Source organism: Danio aesculapii, chromosome 19, assembly GCF_903798145.1.
Source record: "Danio aesculapii chromosome 19, fDanAes4.1, whole genome shotgun sequence".
Taxonomy (NCBI): domain Eukaryota; kingdom Metazoa; phylum Chordata; class Actinopteri; order Cypriniformes; family Danionidae; genus Danio; species Danio aesculapii.
The window spans coordinates 13575504-13601208 of NC_079453.1; the positions used below are offsets into that span (position 1 = coordinate 13575504).

A 25705-nucleotide genomic window follows, 5' to 3' on the forward strand; every position below is an offset into this window, starting at 1 on the left:
TCATTTTTTAAGAAAATAATAATTTACATTTTAATTAACTTTATAAATACTGTATGTTGGCTGCATTATAGTTTATTGGTGACAATTATTGATCTCAAAAAAAAGAAGAAAATAACATACTTTTTCTGCAATTATAGGTCCTGTAAGTATTTACTTACCCTAATGTTGAGCTAAAACTCTATGAAAGCTTTCTTTTGTGGAAAATCAGTGGTAACCACAATTATTTGATCACCAACATTCTTAAAACTATATATCTTTAAGTTCCATAGAAGAAAGTTACACACTCAAAAATGATTACTGCTGCTTGTTCAAACTACCTGTTAAAAATAAGCTGAAACAACACAATTTTTGTAATTTCTTTGTCTAATTTCTTTGTTTTACGTTCAGTCCACTTAAATTTGTAAACTATTAAGTTAACTAAAGCGTTTTGTGTAGGGACAACATGAAGGAATTTTGTTGGTCCAACAACCTAGTTAGAGGATTGTAGTTCCTAGCATGCTTTGCGTGGAATTGAATTAAGTGAGGGAAATGTTGACAATAAAAGTAATCTTAGGTGTTTAAAGTTAATAGAAAGACTTGTTAGAGTTTAATGTTCACTTTAGTTTGAAGATTTAGAAGATTTTGATGTAATGTTTTGACTTTTGAGATTACCACCTTGCAGAAGCACCCATGCTTTAGGTGTTGGCAGCTTAATTAGTAAAAATGCGGTTTGTTGCTTTGCTCATTGAGCAATAACTGTCCTAAAATTAGTTCTGAGATTAGTCTCAATCAACTGTATAAGAACTCATGAAATAAGCTTAGAAATGGCTCTCTTAGTTCAGTTAGGAAAAATTTGAATAAAACTAAGAGGTTTCGAAATGTACGGCACATAATAGACTTACATGATATTATCAGACTTTGAGGTTAAATTCAATAAAAATACAAATGTATTTAAACTTTTATTTGATAAAATCATGTTGGACCAACTCAGTTGCATTTAATTGTGTAACTAGTTTTTTTTTTAAGTTGCTGTTAAACAAATTTATTAGATGGTCATCCTGCCCTCAATTAAATTGAGTTCATCCAATGGGTTATTTTTTTTTGAGTGCAGGTTTACAACACCATGAAAATAGAATGTTCCCTTTCCAATAAACTATCCCTTTAAATAAAAGCCCTGAATTCAAAATACTTTCAAGAAGAGTAATACTAGCAAAGATGATGACCAGTTTAAATACTAAGAATATGCTCAAAGTTCAGTCCTTTAACAGCATGTCTGTAAAACAAATATCGCTATACCCCGATCCCTAACCATAACACTGTAACTGAATCGTTGATAGGAATGTTATTCCAAGACCAACAAGAATATTGATCCAGAAACATGCAGAATCACTGTTATCTAAAGACTACGTGGTCCTAAATAAACCTAAATGCCCACAACTGTAACACTCAGTGGCCAAAGGTTGATCATCCATTATTACGCTGGTCAAAATATTACTCTTTCCTTTGCTTTTCAGTATTGCTGACTGCTCTTTTTACTTTTGCAAGTATATACAAAGCTATTAGAGTAGACACGACAAGGGTCAAAATAAACAGCAAAACACAGAATGATGCCTCTGCATCAGCATGCAGGTTCACATAGATGTCTCTGCGGTTGAGGTAGTCCAAATATGAAGCTTGAATCTGACAGACTGTACATAAAAATATCAGAACGTGAAATACTTGATGACCCTGACCTAAAATGTCACAGTGACCCGGAAACCAGCTCTCAGGAATAGGATGAGTGAAGAAAAATGCGCTGGAAAGAAAGAACGCCACCTGGCCAAAGTGAAAAAGCAGAGCAGGACTGCTTCTGAAATCTCCTGTCACCCAGGACAGATACCAGATGACCAAACGATGGAGCACAGGACTGGTGTCCCAACCATATGCTAAGGCTGAAGGAACTACTTGGCCTACTTTACGTACCCATGAAGGAAGGGCGTAATTGCAATATGTCCCGTAACAGCAGCCAAAGCAAGACAGACAACACAAAAAGCTTGCAATAGGCATGAAACTTCCTTGCACATTTTTGTGCCAACTTTCCTCAATTGCATAGTAGTAGTGCACCACTGCACTCCCGTATTGATACAGCGCAACACCAACGTAATCAAGGAAAAAAAAAGCATGATGGTGGAACACTGATTTGGCTGCCAACAGGTGAGCTACGGTGCTAAAGCCCATGTAAGCCATTGACGTCAAGAGAAGGATAAGAAGTGGCCAGGAATGAATGTCGTTAATGAAATCTACCGTCTCAGTTAATTGGACAGTTCTCAAAAGCACCACTAGTGCTCCGAGTAGGTGCGTCCAAACATTTATGGATTCGTTGTGCCATTGGAAGAGCGACAGGAAATAGTAGCGCCACTTCTGGTGGACTGCGCGGTAGCCAGAGTGAATGTAGCGTTCGCGGAAAAAACAAGGTGCTTCTTTGTCGCTCAGGGTCTCGGGCATTGAAGGTAGGGTCTCGGAGAGCATTTGAGGAACTCGCATCATCTTCTGCAGGTTAAAGAAGAGTCTGCCAAGCTTCATAAACATTGTGGCCATGTGATCTCTTGAAGTTTACATGCAAGTTAATCCAGGCCTAAACTGAGGACAGGCTTGTATATCTGGGAAATCAATAAAAATGTCATATATGAGTCAGGCTTTGTTTACATCTGGTGTTAAGATTTGTTGATCTGGCTACAATTAGATGACACAGTAAACAGAAGCTGAAAGTTTGTGAAAAATTCACAAAAAAAAACCAACAATCTGTCCTTTACTTATCTTTCACTTGTTCCAAATCTGTTCGGTTTTCTTTATTTTGTTGAACACAAAGTAGTGAAGAATGTTGGGAAAAAAGCCATTGATTTTTGTATTTTTTGTTTCAAATATGAATGCCAATGGTTGCTGGTTTGAAACATTTTTCATTCTTTTTTTGTGTGTGTTCAGCAGAAGAAAGAAATTCCTAAGTTTAACTACTTGAGTGTGAGTAAATGGTGAGGACATTTTTTTTTTTTTTTGGATGAACTGTCCATTTATAAACACAATTGATTAAATTGCTTTGTAAGTCTAAATGTTTACTGGCTACAAAAGACCAAATATTCGCCTATACTGATGTAAACACATTACAGGACATTTTGTTGAAGCATATTAGGCAGACAGAATTTAAACCGTTGGAGAGAAATCCTTTTAAGGAATCAAAAAGTATTTAAAAGTGGACAGGTGTAAATGTGAAAATAAACAACGACAATAACAACATCTTAATACCTGCTGTTAACAGGGCAATAGTGAAACGTTTTTCTACAAAGCACAGTAGTTAAATTTTCATTTAATCAGGGGTCACCACAGCAGAATGAACCACCAACTATTCTGTCATATGTTTTACACAGTGGATGCCCTTCCAGCCGCAACCCTGTACTGGGAAACACCCAAATACGCTCATTTACACACACACACACTGCAGCCAATTTAGGTTACCCAATTCACCTATACCACATGTCTTTGGACTGTGGAGGAAACCCACGTGAACATGGGGAGAACAAGCAAACTCCACTGGCCCAGCCAAGACTCGAACCAGTGACCTTCTAGCTGTGAGGCGACAGTGCTAACCACTGAGCCACTGTGCCACCTCCACGACTAAATATCATTCATTCAATCATTTTCATTTCGGCTTAGTCACTTTATTTATCAGGGGTCGCCACAGTGGAATGAACCACCAACTTATCCAGCATGTCTTTGGACTGTGGGGGAAACCGGAGTACCCTGAGGAAACCAACGCCAACACGGGGAGAACATGCAAACTCCACACAGAAATGCCAACTGACCCAGCCGGGGCTCGAACCAGCGACCTTCTTGCTGTGAGGTGATCGTGCTACCCACTGCGCTACCGTGACACCCACGACTACATGTTAAAATATTTAAATATGTATTTAATAATCAATTATTGAATCACATTTTATTTAACACATACATCAAATATGATTATGCATTATGCACATAAACAGCACATAATGCCACTTTAAAACATTTTTATAGCTACAAGCTATCGACTTTTAATAGCTGATAAAGACAATTGCTGAGGCATACATCTCAGTTTGTTTCTCACATTAACCTATATTGTATAGCTTTATGCTAATTATCACGAGTTTTATATCTAATGATCGTTTTGGTACTTTTTTGAAGATCAAACGCACCACAAAGTAAAAATTTGTCTCTATTAATCTATTTCTAAATATTTTTTTCTGATCCTTTCAATGAAAAAAATATTTATGACTTAATGAGATAGTTAACCCAAAAATGAAGATTTACTCAACATTTACACACACTCATATGGTTTCATACCTTTATGAGTCTCCCATTATTCTGTTGAGCATAAAAGAAGATATTTAGAAAAATGTAAAAAGTTAACGTTGAGTAAATGACAACAGTTTTGGGTGAAATATCACTTTAATATTTTACTAAAATATTAAATTCACACATTTTTGTTACACATCAGGTATCTTAAGCTAACAGCGACCTTTTGATATGCTAGTTCACAATACCTAATGCTCTAACGGTATTGCTGTTGCACCCAATGACTTTTGCAGCTCTTCGCTTGTTGCTGAGAAAAATCATAAAATGGAATTCAAAACTTGAAGTTTGCATTTATGGATTATTATGCATTTTATTGCAATATATAAAACAAATATATAAAACATGACATGACTCTAGACAAGCAACATGTGGTTAATAAAGTTTCAGTGTCCCATACTGATGGACATGGAGTACTACAAAAAACTTTTTGTAATAAAAAAAAAAACATGTTAATCCTTCATTCATGTGTTAACAATAGGATGATAGTGCTGTAACAAGCGGTGTTACATAATTCACTTTCAATATCCTAAATTACAGTCAAATAAAGAACTAAATTGGCTCAAACAAGAGCTCATCATCAGATGTCAAAACAGTGTAAAAGATGCACCACTTAGCTTCTATATCTAACCACATTATGAAAACGTTAGTTTGTACCTGTGTGGCGAGCTCCTCAAATCTGACAGCCACAGTAACGTTAAGTAAGTTCCGAGTGGAAACTGGATACTCTGTGACGACTGGCTGTTTTCTCCCTCGTCTGTTGAAGTCACGCCTCTTGAAGGATGCGATAAGAAAGCTGTCGAAGAACATCAGCGTATCGTCGTGTTGCAGAGGTAATTTCGCTGATATGTTTCGATACAAACACTTTTTGAAGTTCACAGAGAAAACATAAAAAACTAAAGCGATAAAAGGCGAAAAATAGAAATCCCGAAGACGATTGTTAGCCTCGATTGCTAGGCTAGCCTGCATGAAAATAACGTTAATAGTTTTAACTAAGAGGCGTTATTCGGGTTTTTGTCGAAATCACCTTCCACCAGGCTAGTAGAAAGGTTTTCAACACGTAACGTAACGTTCTGGCAAAGTTCCCTCAAAGAGATTTGTTTATATTAGCCTATTTGGTATTCTCTCAAAACATTATTATTCATAAAGCATTTTATATGTGAAAGTTCGACGTTCTTCGTGTACTGTCTGATTTGTTTGTGGCTTTATTATAGTATTTATTTGCAGAAATCACCTTCTCACACAGCTAATAGTCAAGGTTCTGAACACATCTGGCAATGTAACGTTAGAGATTCCCTCAAGATTATGGGCAAATGTTATAATAAAAATATATATATATATATATTTATATTATCGATTATTTTTGTGATTGCTCGACGTTCTTTTAATGTACTGGTGATTGATTTGTGGGTTTATTGTAGTAAAATTGTTTTATAATATCGACTAACGTTATATTGTTCTGTAAAATGAAACGCTGAGTGAATAATAGCTGTATAAACAGCTTTGCTATAGCCATGGTTAAATTAAGGCTAACGTTAATGTTATATCTGGTAGTATGGCAAAATACATGTGTTTTGTGTTTGTTGGTGTTTTTTTTGTGTGGTAAAACCATGGTTCATTTTCTTTTTGGTTTGATCCCTTTATTAATCTGGGTTAATAGCGGAATGAACTGGCAACTTATCCAGCATATGTTTTGCGCAGCGGATGCCCTTCCAGCTGCAACCCTTCACTGGGAAACATTCATACACACTCATTCACACTCATACACTATGGCCAGTTTAGCTTGCCCAATTCACCTGTACCGCATGTTTTTGGACTTGTGGGGGAAACCAGAGCACCTGCAGGAAACCCACGCGAACATGGGGAGAACATGCCAACTCCACACAAAAATGCTGACTGACCCAGCCGAGGCTCGAACCAGTAACTTTCTTGCTGTAAGGCAATTGTGCTGCCCACTGCACCATCGTGATGCCCCCATTTTCATTAGGTAAAAAATTATTCATCCAAAATGTTTGCACAATGAGCATTGAAAATGTTTCCTAAATATTCACCAAACCAAAAATATAAAATCTTAAATAAAGTTTTGTCACAAGTGTGCCTCATTTGACTGAAATCTTTCAGTTATAACATTTTACCTGTAATATTGTAGCAACTTCAGGCCCCATTAAATATAGTCAATGTTTTATATGTGTAATATTGACTACAAATCATGATCTTCAAAAAAAAAAAAAAAAAATCTGTTGATACAGCAATGCATTGACTGATATAAAGTTTATGATCATGTAATGACTGTCATGATGTGAAAAGTCTGATTAAGTTGTTAAGATTTTTTTATAAATCTACTCTAAAATTCTGGTTTTTGAGTTTGTATCATACGCTGAACAAGTGTGACTGTTTTACACACAAGGTGCATTTGTGGTCAATATGTTGTTGGTGGTAGAAAGGGTTGTTTCAGAATTGATACATTTCCTGGTGGTGAATGAGGTTCATTTGGACTGTCTGTAATTATTGATTTATTTTTAAATATGATTCATTTGTTCTAATTTAGGGGTGGCGGAGTGGGTAGCGCTCTTGCCTCACAGCAAGAAGGTCGCTGGTTGGAGCCTCGGCTGGGTCAGTTGGCATTTCTGTATGGAGTTTGCATGTTTTTCCTGTGTTCACGTGGGTTTTCTGTAGGTGCTCCAGGTTCCCCAATTCAATTCAATTCAATTCAATTCAATTCCAACATTGATCCTTGACAACACAATCATGACAGATTTTCATACATTTTCTGCTGATAACAATGAATATATAAATGGACAAATCTATTAAGTGAGGCACTAATGAGGTTCTGAAACTGGGTAATCTGGTTTGGCACTGGTAATAAGGTCACACTGACCTTTATGGATAAGTGCCAGGAAGAAAACTAATAATGATCCTCTGTTATCTTAATCCTGATAACAGGAAAAATGCACAGCTTGCAAAAACCTTAAAGGGAAATCTCAAATGGTGCAAAATTTATGATGTGACCACTTTGTATTATTATTAGAAGACCAACATTTGAAAGATATTCATAGTTATCTATTTCCAGACATATCATTTGCCTAATTATAGTTATGACAACACAATCTCCCAGAAATTCATAACATTTTGATTTAGTGGCTCAATTGTAGGAATTTGTATGATATCATTTGTACGTTTTTATACGAATTACTCATGCCCTAATGATAGTTGCCTTACGGGGTGTGGTTTAGGGGTAGGCCTCCTTTTCAAAATTGTACATTTTCATACAAATTAAATCTAATGAATTAGCCGTTTGTCACAATACGAAAAATAGTTACGTTTTCTCATGAGATCAGGCTGGCTATACTACTCTGTTGTACTCTCATTAAATAAATGAACATGTCTGAAATCCGCCACTATACTGGGGTGCGTTTTCCAAACAATGACATAACTTGCGGCTGAACTATCATAGTACGATGCAGCATTTGGGAAAAGAACAAAGTAATGAGGAGTGTTTCCCAAAACCATAGTTTCTCTGTCGCAGAGCCATCGTTTGAACCACATTAGTTACAATGTAAAATGTCCATAATGACACTCTAAATGGGGTGGAGTAACAACTTTAGAGAAAAAACATATAATTTTTCGTGCAAATTATATTGTTTTACAAACACGCACTTAAAAAAAATCTACTTTTACATTCTAACTACACATTCAAACCACTGCAAAAATGTTCTAACCAACAGGCCCATGTTATATACTGAACAGATACATTACTTAATAAAAAACCTACTATAAATTAAAACCGTTAACGTTTGCTAAATATATTTGTTTTCACAACTTTGTAGACGTAACATAAATTCAGCTTTTAAATAATAGGTCACCTATAGCTTTCGTCATAAGCCAATGCAGCATTCAAAATGGCATAAATGTTTTCAAAATACACTGTGAAGGGAACGCAATTATCAATATGAAGATCGCTAAAACTAAACTGTAAAAATACTTTAAAAGCAAAAAAGAGATTACTTTATTGCTTTTTTTTTATTGTTCCAAGTTTAAATGTTAGAATGTTGTAAATGATTAGGGCATAGGGGGAATAACTGAGAATAGAACACAACCAGGAACTATGCTTCTAAGTACAGCTCTAGAGGTGTAGTTGCAAGCTTACAAGTGTGTGATGCAGTTTGCGAATGTTCCACGGAACAATGGATTTCGCAAACGCCAAATCAACGAACCATGTTTGTAACGATGGAACTTGCGACCTTAGTTGGCTAACGAGGGTTTTTGGAAACGCATGTGTCATAAAAGAACATTTCAGCCAGCATAAGACAAAAAAGCAGCAGTCAGTGAGATTCAATTTTTTTTTTTCAAACAGCAAAATAGATTTTTTTTTTTCGTGTTTGTAATATTTGTTAAATTTGCCATAGAATTACATATATTTTTTACCTTTATACAGTTATGTGGCACCACTTATGACACAATCTTCATAAAACTTTGCTCACTTATGTTGTGTGCGCTAATAAATTTTGCAGATTCTTTTTAAAAATGATGGGCTTTTGAGTATTTGTATAAATTTTTGCCCATGGACCCTTTTCACAAGACTTTTAACGGTCACCATAATCTTAAATCCTTGAAAGTTTTTAATATTTAGATTAAAAAAACATATTACATTTATATGCATATATATATATATATATATATATATATATATATATATATATATATATACACAGTTGAAGTCAGAATTATTAGCACCACCCCCCCCCCCCCCCCCTTGATTTTTTTAGATTTTTTTTTTTTTCCAAAATGATGTTTAACAGAGCAAGGAAATTTTCACAGTTTGTCTGATATTTTTTCTTCTAAAGAAAAGCTTATTTATTTTATTTCAGCTAGAATAAAAGAAGTTTAAAATTTTTTTAAAACCATTTTAAGGTCAAAATTATTAGCCCCTTTAAGCTATATATTTTTTTGATAGTCTACAGAACAAACCATCATTATACAATAACTTGCTTAATTACCCTAACCTGCCTAGTTAACCTAATTAACCTAGTTAAGCCTTTAAATGTCACTTTAATCTGTATAGAGGTGTCTTGAAAAATATCTAGTCAAATATTATTTACTGTCATCATGGCAAAAATAAAAAAAAATCAGTTATTATTTATCAGTTATATAAATTCTTTTCTTTCTACTTAGGCTGGATGGGGCAACAGATCTGATTTGTACGCTGCTCACCTCAACTATGAGATCACCAGCAAGTCATATCAGAGAGATTGACACTGGGAAGAAATCTTCAGACTTGAACCTGTTGTTTGTAGAACTAATAACCCCTTATTGCAAAATTGAGAGAATCAGGTGAGCTGCTGATCCAGAAGCAGTTAAGTGTGGTTAAAAAGGGACTTTGAACTGAACTCATGCTCATTCCTTCTGCTTAGAAAAAAGGTACAAAAGAGGTCACTGGTTCAGCTTTTCAAAAAGTGTTTACTGGTAACTAAAATGAATTTCAGTACTATTTTATATGGTTTTGTATGTATTAGTGTTCATTTTGAAAAAGTACTCCCCCAGGGACAGCTTTGTACAATTAATATATATAGCAGCTGTAAAAACTTACGTAATTTAATGCTGTTTGCTGAGTAATGCTGAAGTACATTTAACAAGTGTCACTTGTAAAATACTACATCAGAGTCAACATGATAAACAACATTATTTTCATGTCAACTTTCTGTAAATATTATGGTATCTTACTTCTGGCATCATTTCCTTCAGTTAATTCTGGCTGTTCATTAAAGCTTACATTTTGTGGCTTGATGACGCACACTAGATATTATTTTAACATATTTTCTTAATTATGAACACACCAGTAATTTTACTGTTTATTGTACTTTGTTGTTCTCACTATTCCCCTCACACATTTACAGAAAACAGTTTAAACAGTCTGAGCTAGTATACAAATGAAGTCAGAATTATTAGCCCCCCTGTTTATTTTTTCCTCCAATTTCTGTTTAACGGAGAGATTTTTTTTTCTACACATTTCTAAACATAATAGTTTTAATAACTCATTTATAATAACTGATTTATTTTATCTTTGCCATGATGACCGTAAATAATATTTGACTATATTTTTCAAGACACTTCTGTACAGCTTAAAGTGACATTTAAAGGCTTAATTAGGTTAATTACATTAGCTGGGCAGTTTAGGGTAATTAGGCAAGTTATTGTATGACGATGGTTTGTTCTGTAGACTGTCGAAAAAATATATAGCTTAAATGAGCTAATAATTTTGACCTTAAAAAGGTTTTTAAAAAAATAAAAACTGCTTTTATTTTAGCAGAAATAAAACAAATAAGTCTTTCTCCAGATAAAAAATATTATCAGACATACTGTGAAAATTTCCTTGCTCTGTTAAACATCATTTTGGAAATATTAAAAAAAAATAATAATAATAAAAAGGGGGGCTAATAATTCTGACTTCAACTGTACATTATGTTGGTTACACAACATAGAATGCACTGATCATATAACCTTTTAAGGCCCAAGGTGTTTTTTACATGCATTTTTATTTCTCTTAGCTATTTGGGCTTATTAAAAGCTAATTAGAATAAAAATTTAAGTATCATCTTTTGATACAATGTACTTTTAGAGAAAAATTATGTCCATATATGTGGACTCGTGGTCCGAATTGATATAAAACACTTTTTCCTGAAATTTTTTAATGCATATTTAACATAGAATTTATTTTTTGAACTTTCTTTGACTATCAGAGAGTAAAAACTAATTTTCCCATTTTGGACAGTTAAAAATAGTGTTCGGGACATTTCATATATGCTGCAAAATGACACTATGTCTAACAAAATATAAAACATTCAAAGTATTTTAAATAGCCACTTAAGAGCTAAAATGTGATGTCCACGTATGTGGACACTCAAGCCCTATGAGGTTAATTATTGTTCTCTCATACCTGCATAGAAGATGTGTGCAAAGATATGTGCAAAAATCTCAAGAAAACTTTTCACCTCCAAGTCCCACATCAGGGTATCTGCGGAAGCTAAAAAAGTCTTAAAATGTCTAAAATCTCAAAAGCTAAACTTTAGTCCTTAAAAGTTTTATATCTAAAAAAAAAAATATAAAATATAAAAAAAATAATATATAAATCTTTTCTTTAACAGGTCTTAATTTTCCTTTGTTCATGTATAGCTACCCAATCTGGCCATTAACACCCATACAATCACCAACAATCGCAATTTCAATAAAACTTTAAACTTTTTATTTTAAAATAGCATTTACTTACTGCTGAGGATATTGACCTGACCTATATATATTTGTATTATTGAATTATTATTATTGTAGACTGAAGTAATTGACAGCTATGTTCTATTTTTAGTAAGGGTTATAAATTTGGATGGATACATTTGAAAATGAATGGTGAATGGATATATTTGAAAATGAATTTAAAAAATATTCAAACTAAATTATTATTATTGTATTATTAAAAGTATTAATTTTTTTTTTTGTCTTTTCTAACTGGGATATTCGAAAAAATTCTTAACATTTAGCCCTGTAAAATCTAAAATTTCATTTATAATGGTCTTAAAATGTCTTAAAGTCTTAAATTTAACTTGGTGAAACCTGCACATAGATAGGAAATATGTGTTAAGCTTAGAAAATAAGTCAGTGTTTTGTTCTGATTATCCTGTTTTTCAGTGGTCTTTTACATGACTACAGGAAACAATGGTTTTTTAAGGCTCACCGTATGTCATTTACATGTACTGAACTTTTATTATTGAACTGTGCTATATCAAGTTTTTCATTCCATGTCACATTTAAATGAGAGTCAAAAGAGGTGTAGATTTGTCTTCTGAGGGGACAGCAGTTGAGCTTCGTTCTTGTCAGAAACAGAAGCAAAAGCAATGAATTCAGCAATGATAAAGTCAAAGCACATTATTTAATCTTAATCATCATATAATTGAGAGCTGCATGTTTTCATTATCTCTATACCAACCTCTAAAACATGCAGTAAATAAACCTGTGTACAAGTCATTTAATACCCAGAGGTCCTATTATATATCCTGTTTAATTCCTCTCCACTTTTGGGGGGGTTAACCAGTGAGTTTACAGAAATGAACGTAAGCCATATTTGTTCTGTCTGCTTTATATTGCATTTCAGATTAAGCAGCTGATAACATTATCTAAACCTTACCGGCAGCATGGACAACACTGAAGAGCAACTCGAGATGGAAAGTCTTCGTCAATGTTAGTGTGATTTGTTTTTCCTGTTATGTCTTTTTAGATATTACCTCTTATGTGGTGTATAATGTGTAACCGTTTATGAATGTAAATGGTCTGTAAAGTTTCATAGATCACAGTGATAGATAAATGGAGTTGTCTCCCAAAAGAAAGAACAGATTTTGAACTGTCTGAATGGAGTTATCTGTGAATTTAACTCATATTTCCTTTACAAGCCTATAGGTTTAGCCAAATTATTATTTCTGTCCATTTATGTCTTTGTTGGCTGCTAGTGAACAGTTCCTCCTTTTTTTTATAGTTCCTAGTCTTTAGTTGAGGCCTAAAGCGCGTCTTGAAGATGGAAGAGTTCGTTTTGAGTTGTCAACATATTGAAAAGATGCTGTTTTCTGTGTTGCAAAGTAAATCTACTTTTCATCCATTTCAAATAGATGAAGATTGTGACTCTGTTTGATTGGGTAATACCAATACCATTTAAACTCAAATAAGGGAATTTGGTTTCTGGCACACACTATAAGTGAACAATCACAACAAACTGAGCCATCTGACCTATCAGAAAGGTTTACTGGAAGAACAAATCTTCAAAAAATCATTAAAAAAATCTGAAATGTCAAAGGTATAGTTCACCCCAAAATGACCCCACTTTTACTCTCCTTAATGTACTTTTAAACTTTTATGAAATTCTTTCTTCTGTTGAACGCAAAAGAAGATATTTTAAAGAATGCTGCCTGATGGCACCAATTGACTTCCATAGTAAGAAAAAAATACTATGAAATTTAATGGGTGCCATTAACCAGATATTCTTCAAAACAACAACAGAAAAAACTCAGTGGAAGATGAGTAAGTGTATAATATATCTTAACCATGTAATGACAATGTATTTTTTTTAATTGTTGCAAATTTATTAAAAATAAAAAACCTAAAAAAAATCACATGTATATAAGTATTCACAGCCTTTGCAGTAAAGCTCTAAATTGAGCTCAGCTAAGTTCTGTTTCCACTGATCATTCTTGCGATATTTCAGCAGCTTAATTGGAGTTCGCCTGTGGTAAATTCAGTTGAACCACAAAGCAGGGGATGGTTACAAAAATATTTCTGCTGCTCTGAAAGTTCCAATGAGCACAGTGGCCTACATCATCCATAAGTGAAAGATGTTTGGAACCACCAGGACTCTTCCTAGAGCTGGCCGGCCATCTAAGCTAAGTGATTGAGGGAGAAGGGCCTTAGTCAGGGAGGTGATCAATAACCTGATAGTCACTTTGCCTAAACTCCAGCGATCTTTTGTGGAGATAGGAGAACCTTACAGAAGGACAACCATCTGTGCAGCAATCCACCAATCAGACCTGTATGGTAGAGTGGCCAGACTGAAGCCACTCCTTGTCTGGAATTTGCCATCTGAAGGACACTCTGAACAAAATTCTCTGTTCTGATGAGACTAAAATTAAACTCTTTGGAGTAAATGCCAGGCGTTACATTTGGAGAAAACCAGGCACCGCTCATCACCAAGCTAATACCACCCCTACAGTGAAGCATGGTGGTGGCAGCGTCATGCTGTGGGGATGTTTTTCAGCAGCAGAAACTGGAAGACTAGTCAGGATAGAGGTAAAGATGAATGCAGCAATGTACAGAGACATCCTGCTGAAATCCTGCTTCAGAGTGCTCTTGACCTCAGACTGGGGCTACGGTTCATCTTCCAGCAGGACAATGACCCAATGCACACCGCCAAAATATCAATGGAGTGGCTTCACAACTCCTCTGTGAATGTCCTTGAGTGGCCCAGCCAGAGCCCAGACCTAAATTCTATTGAACATATCTGGAGAGATCTGAAAATGGCTGTACACCGTCGCTTCCCATCTAACCTGATAGAGCTTGAGAGGTACTGCAAAGAGGAATGGGCAAAAAGACAGGTGCACTGTATATATATATATATATATATATATATATATATATATATATATATATATATATATATATATTTATATATGTATATATGTATGTATGTATGTATGTATGTATGTATGTACAGTGATTCATACCGAATAGACCAGGCCTAGAAAAAAAAGTGGCAGAGGTTCCTTTCCTTCAAGCGTTGATGCTGACTGTGTGTGAATCGGGCATTACTCATCAGATATTTAGTTTTGACCTTGGACTTACTTTTGAGTTAACCTTGGATTCATTTAAATATTGTAGGTCTAATGTAATATGGATTTAATCTAAGATATTGTAAATCTTTAAAATAGTATTATATGGGCATGTTAACTGAATTTAAGTTAAACTCAGTACTGACAATATAAATTCTGCAGCCATAATACTTTTAACTCCTCTTTTTAGATGCATGCAAGATGACTTGGAATCCAAACACGGCTTCTTTAGATGTGAGGTTGAAAGACGAGGCTTATGCGGAACCCCGCAGAAAACATAAACCAGCCCCACACCATCCAGAGAGGTTTCAAGTTCCAGCCCAAATCATGAGTCGAGAGGGACTGAGCAGCCGTCATTTCTTCCAGGTGGAGTGGTTCGGCAGGTGGGCTACTATAGGAATGGCCTATAAACACATCAGTAGAAAGGGAAGTGTAGAAGCCTGTACCATTGGATGTAATGAAAACTCCTGGGGTATTTTTGTGAGCACTCCCTATCCCATCTGTAAAGCTCTGCATGGAGGGGTAGAGACAAATCTGCCTGACTCCTCACCCTTCAGAGTTGGGGTCTATTTGGACTGGCCAGCAGGAATACTGTCCTTTTACAACACCACACACAACGAGGCCAAACTAATCCACACTTTTCATGAAAAGTTTACTAGTTCTCTCTTTCTGCTTGTCAGCATTAGTGCTGGAATTCAGGTGCTACCAGACAATCCTCCTCCTGTCTGTTTTCATGACCACGACCCCTGGGGTATAATGATGGTCGAAGAGGCATGCAATGGCTGTAGGGATTCAAAGAAGGAATCAAAAGTGGTTCCTTCTAGATCATCTAGATGTGTAATTATTTAAATGTAGAAATTATTGTATTTTCACATGAAAAGCCAAAATATTAGATATCTAGTAAAAGAAGTAAACCTAAATAAAACTACAATTAAATAGGCTAATCATAATAAATATTTTTGCTTTAATGTAGCCCAGTAACTATATTTCATGTGATTTTTTGCTGAACTGTATTACAGCAGCAGAGATTTCCAAGTATCATCATAATTATAATTTTTTAATAAATATTAACAAGTATAGTTTTATAACATCAGTATTGTTGCCTTTGTTTAAATCAGATAATCGTAGGCTAAGTGAGATTCCAGTTATATATTTTGACCACCAAACTATAAATGACCCTACAAAGCTTCAGAATTTGGAGGGAAAATCCAAAGTGTGCACATACAGTATGCAGTACACCTTGGGCTTAAAAGGTCTTGCTACTTTTAACCGCAAATTGTGCTAAGCTAATATATGTACATGTAGGATTACGCAGGCCACAACTATTCTGATTGGGCGCTTGTTCATTTTCTGACGCTAGAGGGCGCCAAATCCTTTTAAAATCCCCGGACCTCAAGACAGGAAGTTTTCACCACGTTGGTCCTACAGACTATGAATATTTAAGTGAGTTTTTCTTTAAATTAGAAAAGTAAACACTATTTAAATAGCAATTGAAGTCAAAAACAGCAAAAAATTGGTACAAAAATAGGTTTACAGATAAGAAGGTATATTGCTCGTTTCTAAAACAATGGTCTCAAACTCAATTCCTGGAGGGCTGCAGCTCTGTCTGGTTTAGCTCCAACCACCTCCAACTCACACCTGCTTAATACTCTCTAGTAGTCTTGAACACCTTGATTAGTTGGATCAGCTGTGTTTGATTAGGGTTGGAGCAAAACTGTGCAGAGCTGCGGCCCTCCAGTAATCGAGTTTCAGACCTATGTTCTAGACTAAGTGAGATTCCGGTCATATTTTGACCACCGAACTACAAATGACCCTTCAAAGCTTCAGGATTTAGAGGCAAACTCTAAAGTGTGCACATACAGTGTGCAGTACATTTTGAGCTTAAAAGGTCTTGCTATTTTTGAGCGCAAATTATGCTAAGCTAATAAATTTACATGTAGCATGACGCAGGCCACGACATTGCTGATGGGGCGCCTGTTCAATTTCTGACGCTAGAGGGCGCCAAATCCATATGAAAATCCCCGGATCTCAAGACTGGGGAAGTTTTCACCACTTTGGTCCTACAGACTGAATATTTAATAGAGTTTTTCTTTTAATAGGAAAGTAACCACTATTTAAAAGGCTATTAAAGTCATAACAGAGCAAAACTTTGGTAAAAAAAATAGATTTACACATAAAAAGGTTTATTGCTTGTTTCTAAAAGAATGGTATCAAACTCAATTCCTGGAGGGCTGCAGCTCTGCATAGTTTAGCTCCAACCACCTCCTGCTTAATAGTCTCTAGTAGTCCTGAACACCTTGATTAGTTGGATCAGCTGTGTTTGATTAGGGTTGGAGCAAAACTGTGCAGAGCTGCGGCCCTCCAGGAATGGAGTTTGAGACCCATGTTCTAAAAGATGGCTCCAGTGCAGAGAAACAACAACAGTAAAGTTTATTGTAAATAAAGACATGTGCCATATTAGTTTCTGCAATTCATGTCAGTTACAAGAGTGCTTTTATGCAAAAGGTGATTTTACATACATAAAAGTCAAGTATAAAAAGGAAACAACATTCTGATGGACACTAATTAAAATATTTAGAATACAATGAGCAATCATAGTAAATTTAATTAATTATATATTTTTAATTATTAAATACTGACAAATGGGTCAAATTTGGCTGATTAAGGGTGATTGTTAAATAAAGATTTAAAATTACACTCAAGTATTACTTTGGATCTGCACTACATAAATAGTCTTTTAAAATGTTATCAAATACACAAGTATATGAACCATTGGTACTGTATATCATTTTAGTGGATGACTAATGATCTGTTAATCCTGTTCAAATATACAATAGCTCATATTTTAAATATAAATAAAATAAACAGGACAAATTCTAATATCTAGAAGATATAAACTAATATATTAAGTGCATTCAATTGTTCAATTATTGTATTACAAATCATAGATTACATATTGCTGTATAACGAATTACCAAACTAAAACACAAACCCTGTTTAAATTCATTTAATAAAAGAAACACTGTTGATGTGTTGGCGGTTTCTAAAAGAATGGGTCTTCCTCCTCAAGAGAATTCAGTTTTGCTTATGCTTATTTCTCACTGAAGAAATGTAATTATAATAGATTATCTCACTCATTATGGACATCAGTGTGAGCAGCAGCATTGCTCCACGACCAGCAGGGACACTAAATTAACCTGCCTCACATATGACTGAGGTGTCATCTAGGAGACTCTGGAGCTGAAGCTTGTTATTTTAAGCCATAGAAATATGGATGCTCCCCTTGAGATGTCTGCGTGTCGCCCACTAAGGAGGAAATGTTATACAGCACATCAGTCAAAGCAAAGGCCAGCAGCTTCTCCTGGGGCTCGTTCTGCTGGACAGGCCATCACATCAAACACAATCATCCTATTTACAATTATTTCTTCTTTTATTATTTGGCAACAAACTGCATTAAATTATGGAAGATTGTCCAAACTATGATTTATTATTATTATTATTATTATTATTATTATTATTATTATTAAGAGTAAATATAAACACACTCTTATACAGTTAAAGTCAGAATTATTAGCCCCCCATTTATTTTTTCCCCCAATTTCAGTTTAACGGAGAGAAGTTTTTTTTCAACACATTTCTAAACATAATAGTTTTAATAACTCATTCCTAATAACCGATTTCTTTTATCTTTGCTATGATGACAGTAAATAGTATTTGACTAGATATTTTTCAAGACATTTTTAAACAGCTTAAAGTCCAATTTAAAGGCTTAACTAGGTTAATTCAGTTAACTAGGCAGGTTAGAGTAATTAGGCAAGTTATTGTATAACGATGGTTTGTTCTGTAGACAGTAGATCGAAAAAAATGTAGCTTAAAGAGGCTAATAATATTGATCTTAAAAAAAATTAAAGCTGCTTTTATTGTAGCCTAAATAAAACAAATAAGACTTTTTCTAGAAGCAAAAATATTATCAGAAATACTGTGAGAATTTCCTTGCTCTGTTACACATTATTTGGAAAATATTTTAAAAAATTAAATGGGGGGCTAATAATTCTGATTCAGCTGTATGTATATACACATTTACACATATATAAATATATACCACACCACAGGTGATTGAGCTTGACAAACCACCTGTAGAAAACACACTCTTTGATTTTGCTGACAATTTAACCGACTGTGCATTTTTGCACATTTGCACCAGACACTTTCTTATAATCACTCAATATCTAAAAAAAAAAATGAATGAACTGTGCTTTACACAGGTGAGTGGGTTTGACAAACCACCTGTAGAAACTCTCTTTAAAAAAAACTTGCCCCTCAATACTCTTGCACTTAATTCACTGAGCACTAAGAGTTCCTTTGCATAGTTAGCATTTCTTGTGTGTATTACCTCTTCTTGTTGAATCGCTGAATACCTCATTTGTAAGTCGCTTTGGACAAAAGCGTCTGCTAAATGAGTAAATGTTTCAATATATATTGCATAAAAGTATATTTTAAAAAGATGCTTCAACAGTTTTTTTCATCTTATAAAATGTATTATTATGCAAATAAATGTATAATAAGGCCTGAACTTGTATGTATGTTTTGTATGAAAATGTATGCAGATATCATATCTATCCATTAAGTTTTACCATATTACCATATCCAGTTTTACCGTATGTAAATGTAAATCATTAAAGCAAACGGTAATAAACTAAATGTATTTTATAATGTGTAAATTGTATAAACAATAGCCAGATTTATCATGTTTATCATCAATAAGTGTAATCTGGTTAAGTCTAATTTATTTTTAATTAACAGGTAGACATTGTTTAACCATGTTTATAGTTGTTAAAAATTTATATTTGAATAGTTTTTCCAATTAGTTTTTCATTTTATAGAATGGAGAGTGTATAAATTTCACATTTTCATACATTCTTTCCCTGCCAAAAACCTCTCGTGTTTTTAACTTAAATGTCAAATACACTCACCAGCCACTTTATTAGGTACATATTACTAGTACCGGGCTGGACCCCTTTTGCCTTCAGAACTGCCTTAAGCCTTCGTTACATAGATTCAACATGGTACTGGAAGTATTGCACAAAGATTTTGATCCATATTGACATGATAGCATCATACAGTTGCTGCACATCCATGATGCGAATTTCCCGTTACACCACATCATAAAGGTGCTCTATTGGATTGAGATATGGTGACTGTGGAGGCCATTTGAGTACAGCGAACTCATTGTCCTGTTCAAGAAACCAGTCTGAGATGATTCGCGCTTTATGATATGGCGCATTATCCTGCTGGAAGTAGCCATCGGAAGAAGGGTACACTGTGGTCATAAAAGGATTGACACGGTCAGCAACAATACTCAGGTAGGCTGTGGCATCGACACGATGCTCAATTGGTACTATAATGGGCCCAAAGTGTGCCAAGAAAATATCCTCCACACCATTATTCCACCACCACCAGCCTGAACCGTTGATACAAGGCAGGATGGATTCATGCTTTCATGTTGTTGACCCCAAATTCTGACCCTACCATTCGAATGTCGCAGAAAAAAAATCGAGACTCATCAGACCAGGCAATGTTTTTACAATCTTGTATTGTCCAATTTTGGTGAGCCTGTGTGAATTGTAGCCTCAGTTTCCAGCTGACAGGAGTGGCACCCGGTGTGGTCTTCTTCTGCTGTAGCCCATCCGCCTCAAGGTTTGACATGTTGTGCGTTCAGAGATGATCTTCTGCTTACCTCGCTTGTAACGAGTTGGTATTTGAGTTACTGTTGCCTTTCTATTAGCTTGGAGCAGATCGTCTTGACCATGTGATTGGCTGATTGGAAATTTGCGTTAACGAGCAGTTGGACAGGTGTACCTAATAAAGTGGCTGGTGAGTGTATATCAAATAGTATAATGCAAATGTATTTGAATAAATTATGAGGTTATTTTTTTGTGTAAATCTTACCAATCAAAAGTGCACCACAGAAAGTCCATTTATTTCTTAATAATAATACTGCAAATAGACAATTATTAACTAATGTTATTCAAATAAAATTGAAATGCATTACAGTAATTGTAGTAGATTCTGTTCCTCCCTATATACAGTATTATTGTACTTTAGCCTTTTTATTTATATTCAGGAATATGAATCTTAGCCATAGAAGGTAAAGGTATGAGGCTCTAAAGCTACAATCACATGAAGCACTGTGAAAGTTATAATTACATTAAAATCGATGTTGTAAAGAATAGTTGTTGAAAAGTTGTTGGTTGTTGGTCCCTCTCCGCTGTCGCTTCTAGCTTGCATGGTTTGGGATCTGTAGAGCTGCGCATCGTTGGATTTGCTCTTCAGTATTTGGACTCTCAGTTGTGATTATTAAACCACACTGAACTGAGCTAAACTGAACTGAAATTAAACACTACAAACTGAACTACACTGTTCCAATTTACTATGATCTTCTATGTGAAGCTGCTTTAACACAATCTGCATTGTAAAAGCGCTATACAAATAAAGGTGAATTGAATTAAATATATACATAAAAAACTGCAGCTATTATAAATTAAGACACTTCTAGAACATTCTCAGTACTACTGGATTTGTAAGCTATGGGCTTAAGTAAAACTATATTCATTTTATTTTATTAAGGTATTTATTTATGAATTCAAATAGAATTATTGCATATTTAGAGCACATTTTTCTAAAATGAAAATTGAAATGGAAATCATTTCATTTGTTGTTATTAAACCTCAGGCTTATATTTAAACAAATATATAAAAACTATTTTATGTGACGAAGCTTTAAATTACACTACTTTTATTTAATATTTGGAACACACATTGTTTATGGCACAAATAAAAAAAAATATTAGTTGTATCCGCTTTTAAATATCTGCTCTTTTACACACAGATTGGTGAATTTGTCACTACATCATATTGTAGTGTTTTTTTTCTTTGCACTTATTTATTATTAAACACCACTGCTTTAAAAATAAGTCTCATTTCTTGATGAATTCAGCAAAGGCACATCAGCATACAACTGATTAAAATCCTCAGAGCTCACAGCAAGTCTGTCAAGTCAGTTACTGTTAAAAAAGCAACTATTGTGATCTATATTGTATTAAATATAACAAACTACACTACATACACTCACCTGCCACTTAGGTACACCTGTCAACTGCTCATTAATGCAAAATTCTAATCAGCCAATCACATGCCAGCAACTCAATGCATTTAGGCATGTAGACATGGTCAAGATGATCTACTGTAAGCTGATAGAAAGGCAACAGTAACTCAAATACCCACTCGTTACAACCAAGGTATGCAAAAGAGCATCTCTGACTGCACAACATGTTGAACCTTGAGGTGGATGGGCTACAGCAGCAGAAGACCACACCGGGTGCCATTCCTGCCAGCTAAGAACAGGAAACTGGGGCTACAATTTGCACAGGCTTACCAAAATTAGATTATAGAAGAATGGAAAACGTTGCCTGCTCTGATGAGTATCCATTTTTGCTGCAACATTCCGATGGTAGGGTCAGATTTTGGCATCAACAACATAAAAGCATGGATGCATCCTGCCTTGTATCAACGGTTCAGGCTGGTGGTGGTGGTGGAATATGTGTAGGGGATATTTTCTTGGCACGCTTAGGGCACATTAGTACCAATTGAGCATTGTGTCGATGCCACAGCCTACCTGAGTATTGTTGCTGACCATGTACATCCCTTTATGACCACAGCGTACCCTTCTTCTGATGGCTACTTCCAGCAGGGTAATGCTCCATGTCATAAAGCGTGAATCATCTCAGACTGGTTTCTTGAACATGAAAATGAGTTCACTGTACTCAAATGGCCTCCACAGTCCCCAGAACTCAATCCAATATAGCACCTTTGGGATGTGGTGGAATAGGGAGATTCGCATCATGAATGTGCATCCGACAAATCTGCAGCAACTGCTTGATGCTATCATGTCAATATGAACTAAAATCTCTGAGGAATATTTCCAGTACCTTGTTGAATGTATGCCATGAAGGATTAAGGCAGTTCTGAAGGCAAAAGGGGGTCCAACCCGGTACTAGTAAAAAAGTGGTTGGTGAGTGTATTTATTCATTAAAGCATAAGTTGTGACATGGACGTATTTTATTGATACTTAATCACTCTAAGATCTTGATATACAGTGGATTCATTGCTGGATTATAACGATATGAACTATTTTGAGATTGAATATTATAATAGCACGCATATAAAAAAGAGACCTTGGAAAGGAATAATCCAGATGGAGAAAACAAAGATCTTGGGAGTAGACTTTTGGGACGTTGATGCGTGTTTAAATAGACTGCATACGTTGTGCATCTCCTGCTTTAATTGGGTTGGAAACTGTGAGCAGAAATTGAAGTGGCATTTTGCGGAAGAACTCCCCACTGTATCTGTGTCACCGTTGCCTTCGTTTATCAATGTCCGCCGACTTTTGCTGAGTAGTTTGTTTTTGCGGTGTGCACCATATATCAGCTGTCAGGTCTAATGGGGGCCAGCGAGGAGGACATATGGCTGCAGATTCCCATGAGCCTCTGCTCTTCTCCTCCTCCTCCGGTACGGATGGATCCTCTTACAGTGCAATCCATACGGCACTGAGGGAAAACTTGAGGTTAATTGATCTATAACTTACAAAAAAGGATCAGATGCTGCAAATGCTAAGGTTTAAGTGGGCTACCGATATTGGATTGCGTTGTTTAAAGATTCACAGGCTTCTCGGTATAGGAAAACATATTTGATACTTTTAAATTGTGTCGAGGGCTGCTATAGAATTGTATAGAGCATCATATTTCATTATAACTCTCCTCATTAAAGTGAATTCATAACAATCAAAGTACATTGTGGATGAAAAGGGATAAAAATTTTCTTGCCAACAATCTGAACTAAAAAGAAATGGTTTTTATTTAATTTATTTGAGTTTTTTTTAAACAGATGGTTTTAAGTGTATGGTTTAGATTATTTTTAATAATTTAGTTGTACTTTGTCATTTTTATGATTTATTTTTAAATATCTACAACATTTTTATTCTTAATTCAATATATATATATATATATATATTAATTTAGTAGCCTACATCAAGTTGGATTAAATGAAAATAAATACTATTCATTCATTTTCCTTTAGCTTAGTCTCTATTTCAGAGGTTGTCACCGCAGGATGAACCACCAACTATTCTGGCATATGTTCTATGCAGCAGATGCCCTTCCAGCTGCAACCCAGCACTGGGAAAGAATAAATACTAGTTAACTTTTATTTGTTCTTCATTTCTTTTATATTTTCTTAAAAACCATGTTTTTATGGTTTTAGTATTTTGATGCATTTTGTCACCTTTTTCTATTTTTTTTATGTCTGTATGATTCATTCATTCATTCATTCACTCATTTTCTTTTCGGCTCAGTCCCTTTATTAATCTAGGGTCACCACAGCGGAATGAACCGCCAACTTGTCCAGCATGTTGTTGTTTTTTATGCAGCGGAATGCTCTTCCAGCTGCAACCCATCACTGGGAAACACACACATACACTTTCATTTACAAACTCATACACTACGGACGATTTAGTTTACCCAATTCACTTATACCGCATGTCTTTGGACTTGTAAGGGAAAACCGGAGCACCTGGAGGAAACCCTCCCGAACACAGGGAGAACATGCAAACTCCACACAAAAATACAGTAAAATTTGTAAAGATGTTATATCACTATAAAATAACTGTTCAAATGTAGTTTATAATTTAATTTAAACATTTATTCCAGTGATTTTAATGATGAATTTTCAGCTTCATACTCCAGTCTTCAGAGTCGCATGATCCTTCAGAAATCACTCTAATATGAACTATTCTTCTTCTTCTTCTTAATGGTAATAGTTATAAAAGCAATAATGACGAGTAATAATTTCATTTTAAACATTGTTAAAAGTATTTAACAAATAAAAATTTTTACATTTAATAAATGTCGCCTTGATGAACAAAATACTTTTATTTAAATAATTAAATAAAATAAATAATTAACAACAATACTTTTGTAATAATAGTAATAGTTAATAATAAACTTTTGACCGGTAGTATATATATATATACACATATACACACAAAGTGAGAATTATTAGCCCCCTTGTTTATTTTTTCCTTCAATTTCTGTTTAACGGAGATACGATAGTTTTAATAACTCATTTTTAATAACTGATTTCTTTTATATTTGCCATGATGACAGTACATAATATTTACTGTTTAGATAATTATGAAGATACTATTGTTCAGCTTAAAGTGACATTTAAAGGCTTAAATAGGTTAATTAGGTTAACTAGGCAGGTTAGGTTAATTAGACAAGTCATGGTATAATCATGGTTTGTTCTGTAGACTATCGGAAAAAAATAGCTTAAAGGTATTTAAGCTAATAAAAACCATTAAGCTAATCATTTTTACCTTCATTTTTTTAACTGCTTTTATTCTAGCCAAAATAAAACAAATAGGACTTTCTACGGAAGAACAAATATTATCAGACATACTGTGAAAATTTCCTTGCTCTGTCAAACATCATTTGGCAAATATTTTAAAAAGAAAAAATAAATCAAAGGTGGGGCTAATAATTCTGACTTCAACTATATATACTGTATATAGCTTTTAGCTTAAAATATGTTTGGCCTATTTTTGTTATTAGCCTAAATTCTTTCAATGTTAGCATATGGTGTAAGTTTCAGGTTTATAATTTGGCAACCTTATGAATTAAAATTCATAATTGATCATTTATCTTATTTTTATAGGTCTACTTTGCAACTGTGTGTTTTTTTTTTATTTTTATTTATATTCCATTTGTACTTATATTGCCAAATATACATGAAAAAAACTCATTGTCTGTTACACTGATATCTTTCTACATATCTTCAACTTCGTCACAAATAAATCCTGTCACGATAGTTATTAAGGCTGTCAGTTTTATCGCTTGATATTTACCACAGCTGAAGTGTGTGGTCTGCAGCAGTGGCCGAAGGGACCCCGGA

General features: G+C 34.6%; 2 protein-coding genes across 3 annotated transcripts; one reads left to right on the forward strand and one right to left on the reverse strand.

Moving 5' to 3' along the window:
• paqr7a (progestin and adipoQ receptor family member VII, a) lies at positions 1 to 5204 on the reverse strand. Its single transcript, XM_056479776.1, has 2 exons — positions 4999 to 5204; positions 1 to 2618 (listed from the first exon to the last, which is right to left on the reverse strand). The coding sequence occupies exon 2, from the start codon at positions 2554 to 2556 to the stop codon at positions 1471 to 1473; it is 1086 nt and encodes a 361-aa protein (XP_056335751.1). The 5' UTR covers positions 2557 to 2618; positions 4999 to 5204; the 3' UTR covers positions 1 to 1470.
• LOC130246683 (stonustoxin subunit beta) lies at positions 5083 to 18201 on the forward strand. Of its 2 annotated transcripts, XM_056479777.1 has the most exons (4): positions 5087 to 5174; positions 9514 to 9672; positions 12482 to 12567; positions 14890 to 18201. In XM_056479777.1, the coding sequence occupies exons 3-4, from the start codon at positions 12522 to 12524 to the stop codon at positions 15546 to 15548; spliced, it is 705 nt and encodes a 234-aa protein (XP_056335752.1). In that variant the 5' UTR covers positions 5087 to 5174; positions 9514 to 9672; positions 12482 to 12521; the 3' UTR covers positions 15549 to 18201. The 2 variants fall into 2 exon arrangements, with proteins under 2 accessions (XP_056335753.1, XP_056335752.1); XM_056479778.1 differs by lacking the exon at positions 9514 to 9672 and having other exon boundaries at positions 5083 to 5174.
• The last annotated feature ends 7504 nt before the right edge of the window (positions 18202 to 25705 follow it).

Excerpts from the sequence above, each read along its gene's own strand:
- paqr7a (XM_056479776.1), bottom strand. The coding sequence starts at position 2,556 with ATGGCCACAATGTTTATGAAGCTTGGCAGACTCTTCTTTAACCTGCAG.
- LOC130246683 (XM_056479778.1), top strand. The coding sequence starts at position 12,522 with ATGGACAACACTGAAGAGCAACTCGAGATGGAAAGTCTTCGTCAAT. Across the intron at positions 12,568-14,889 it reads GATGGAAAGTCTTCGTCAAT|ATGCATGCAAGATGACTTGG; the intron begins GTTAGTGTGATT and ends TCCTCTTTTTAG.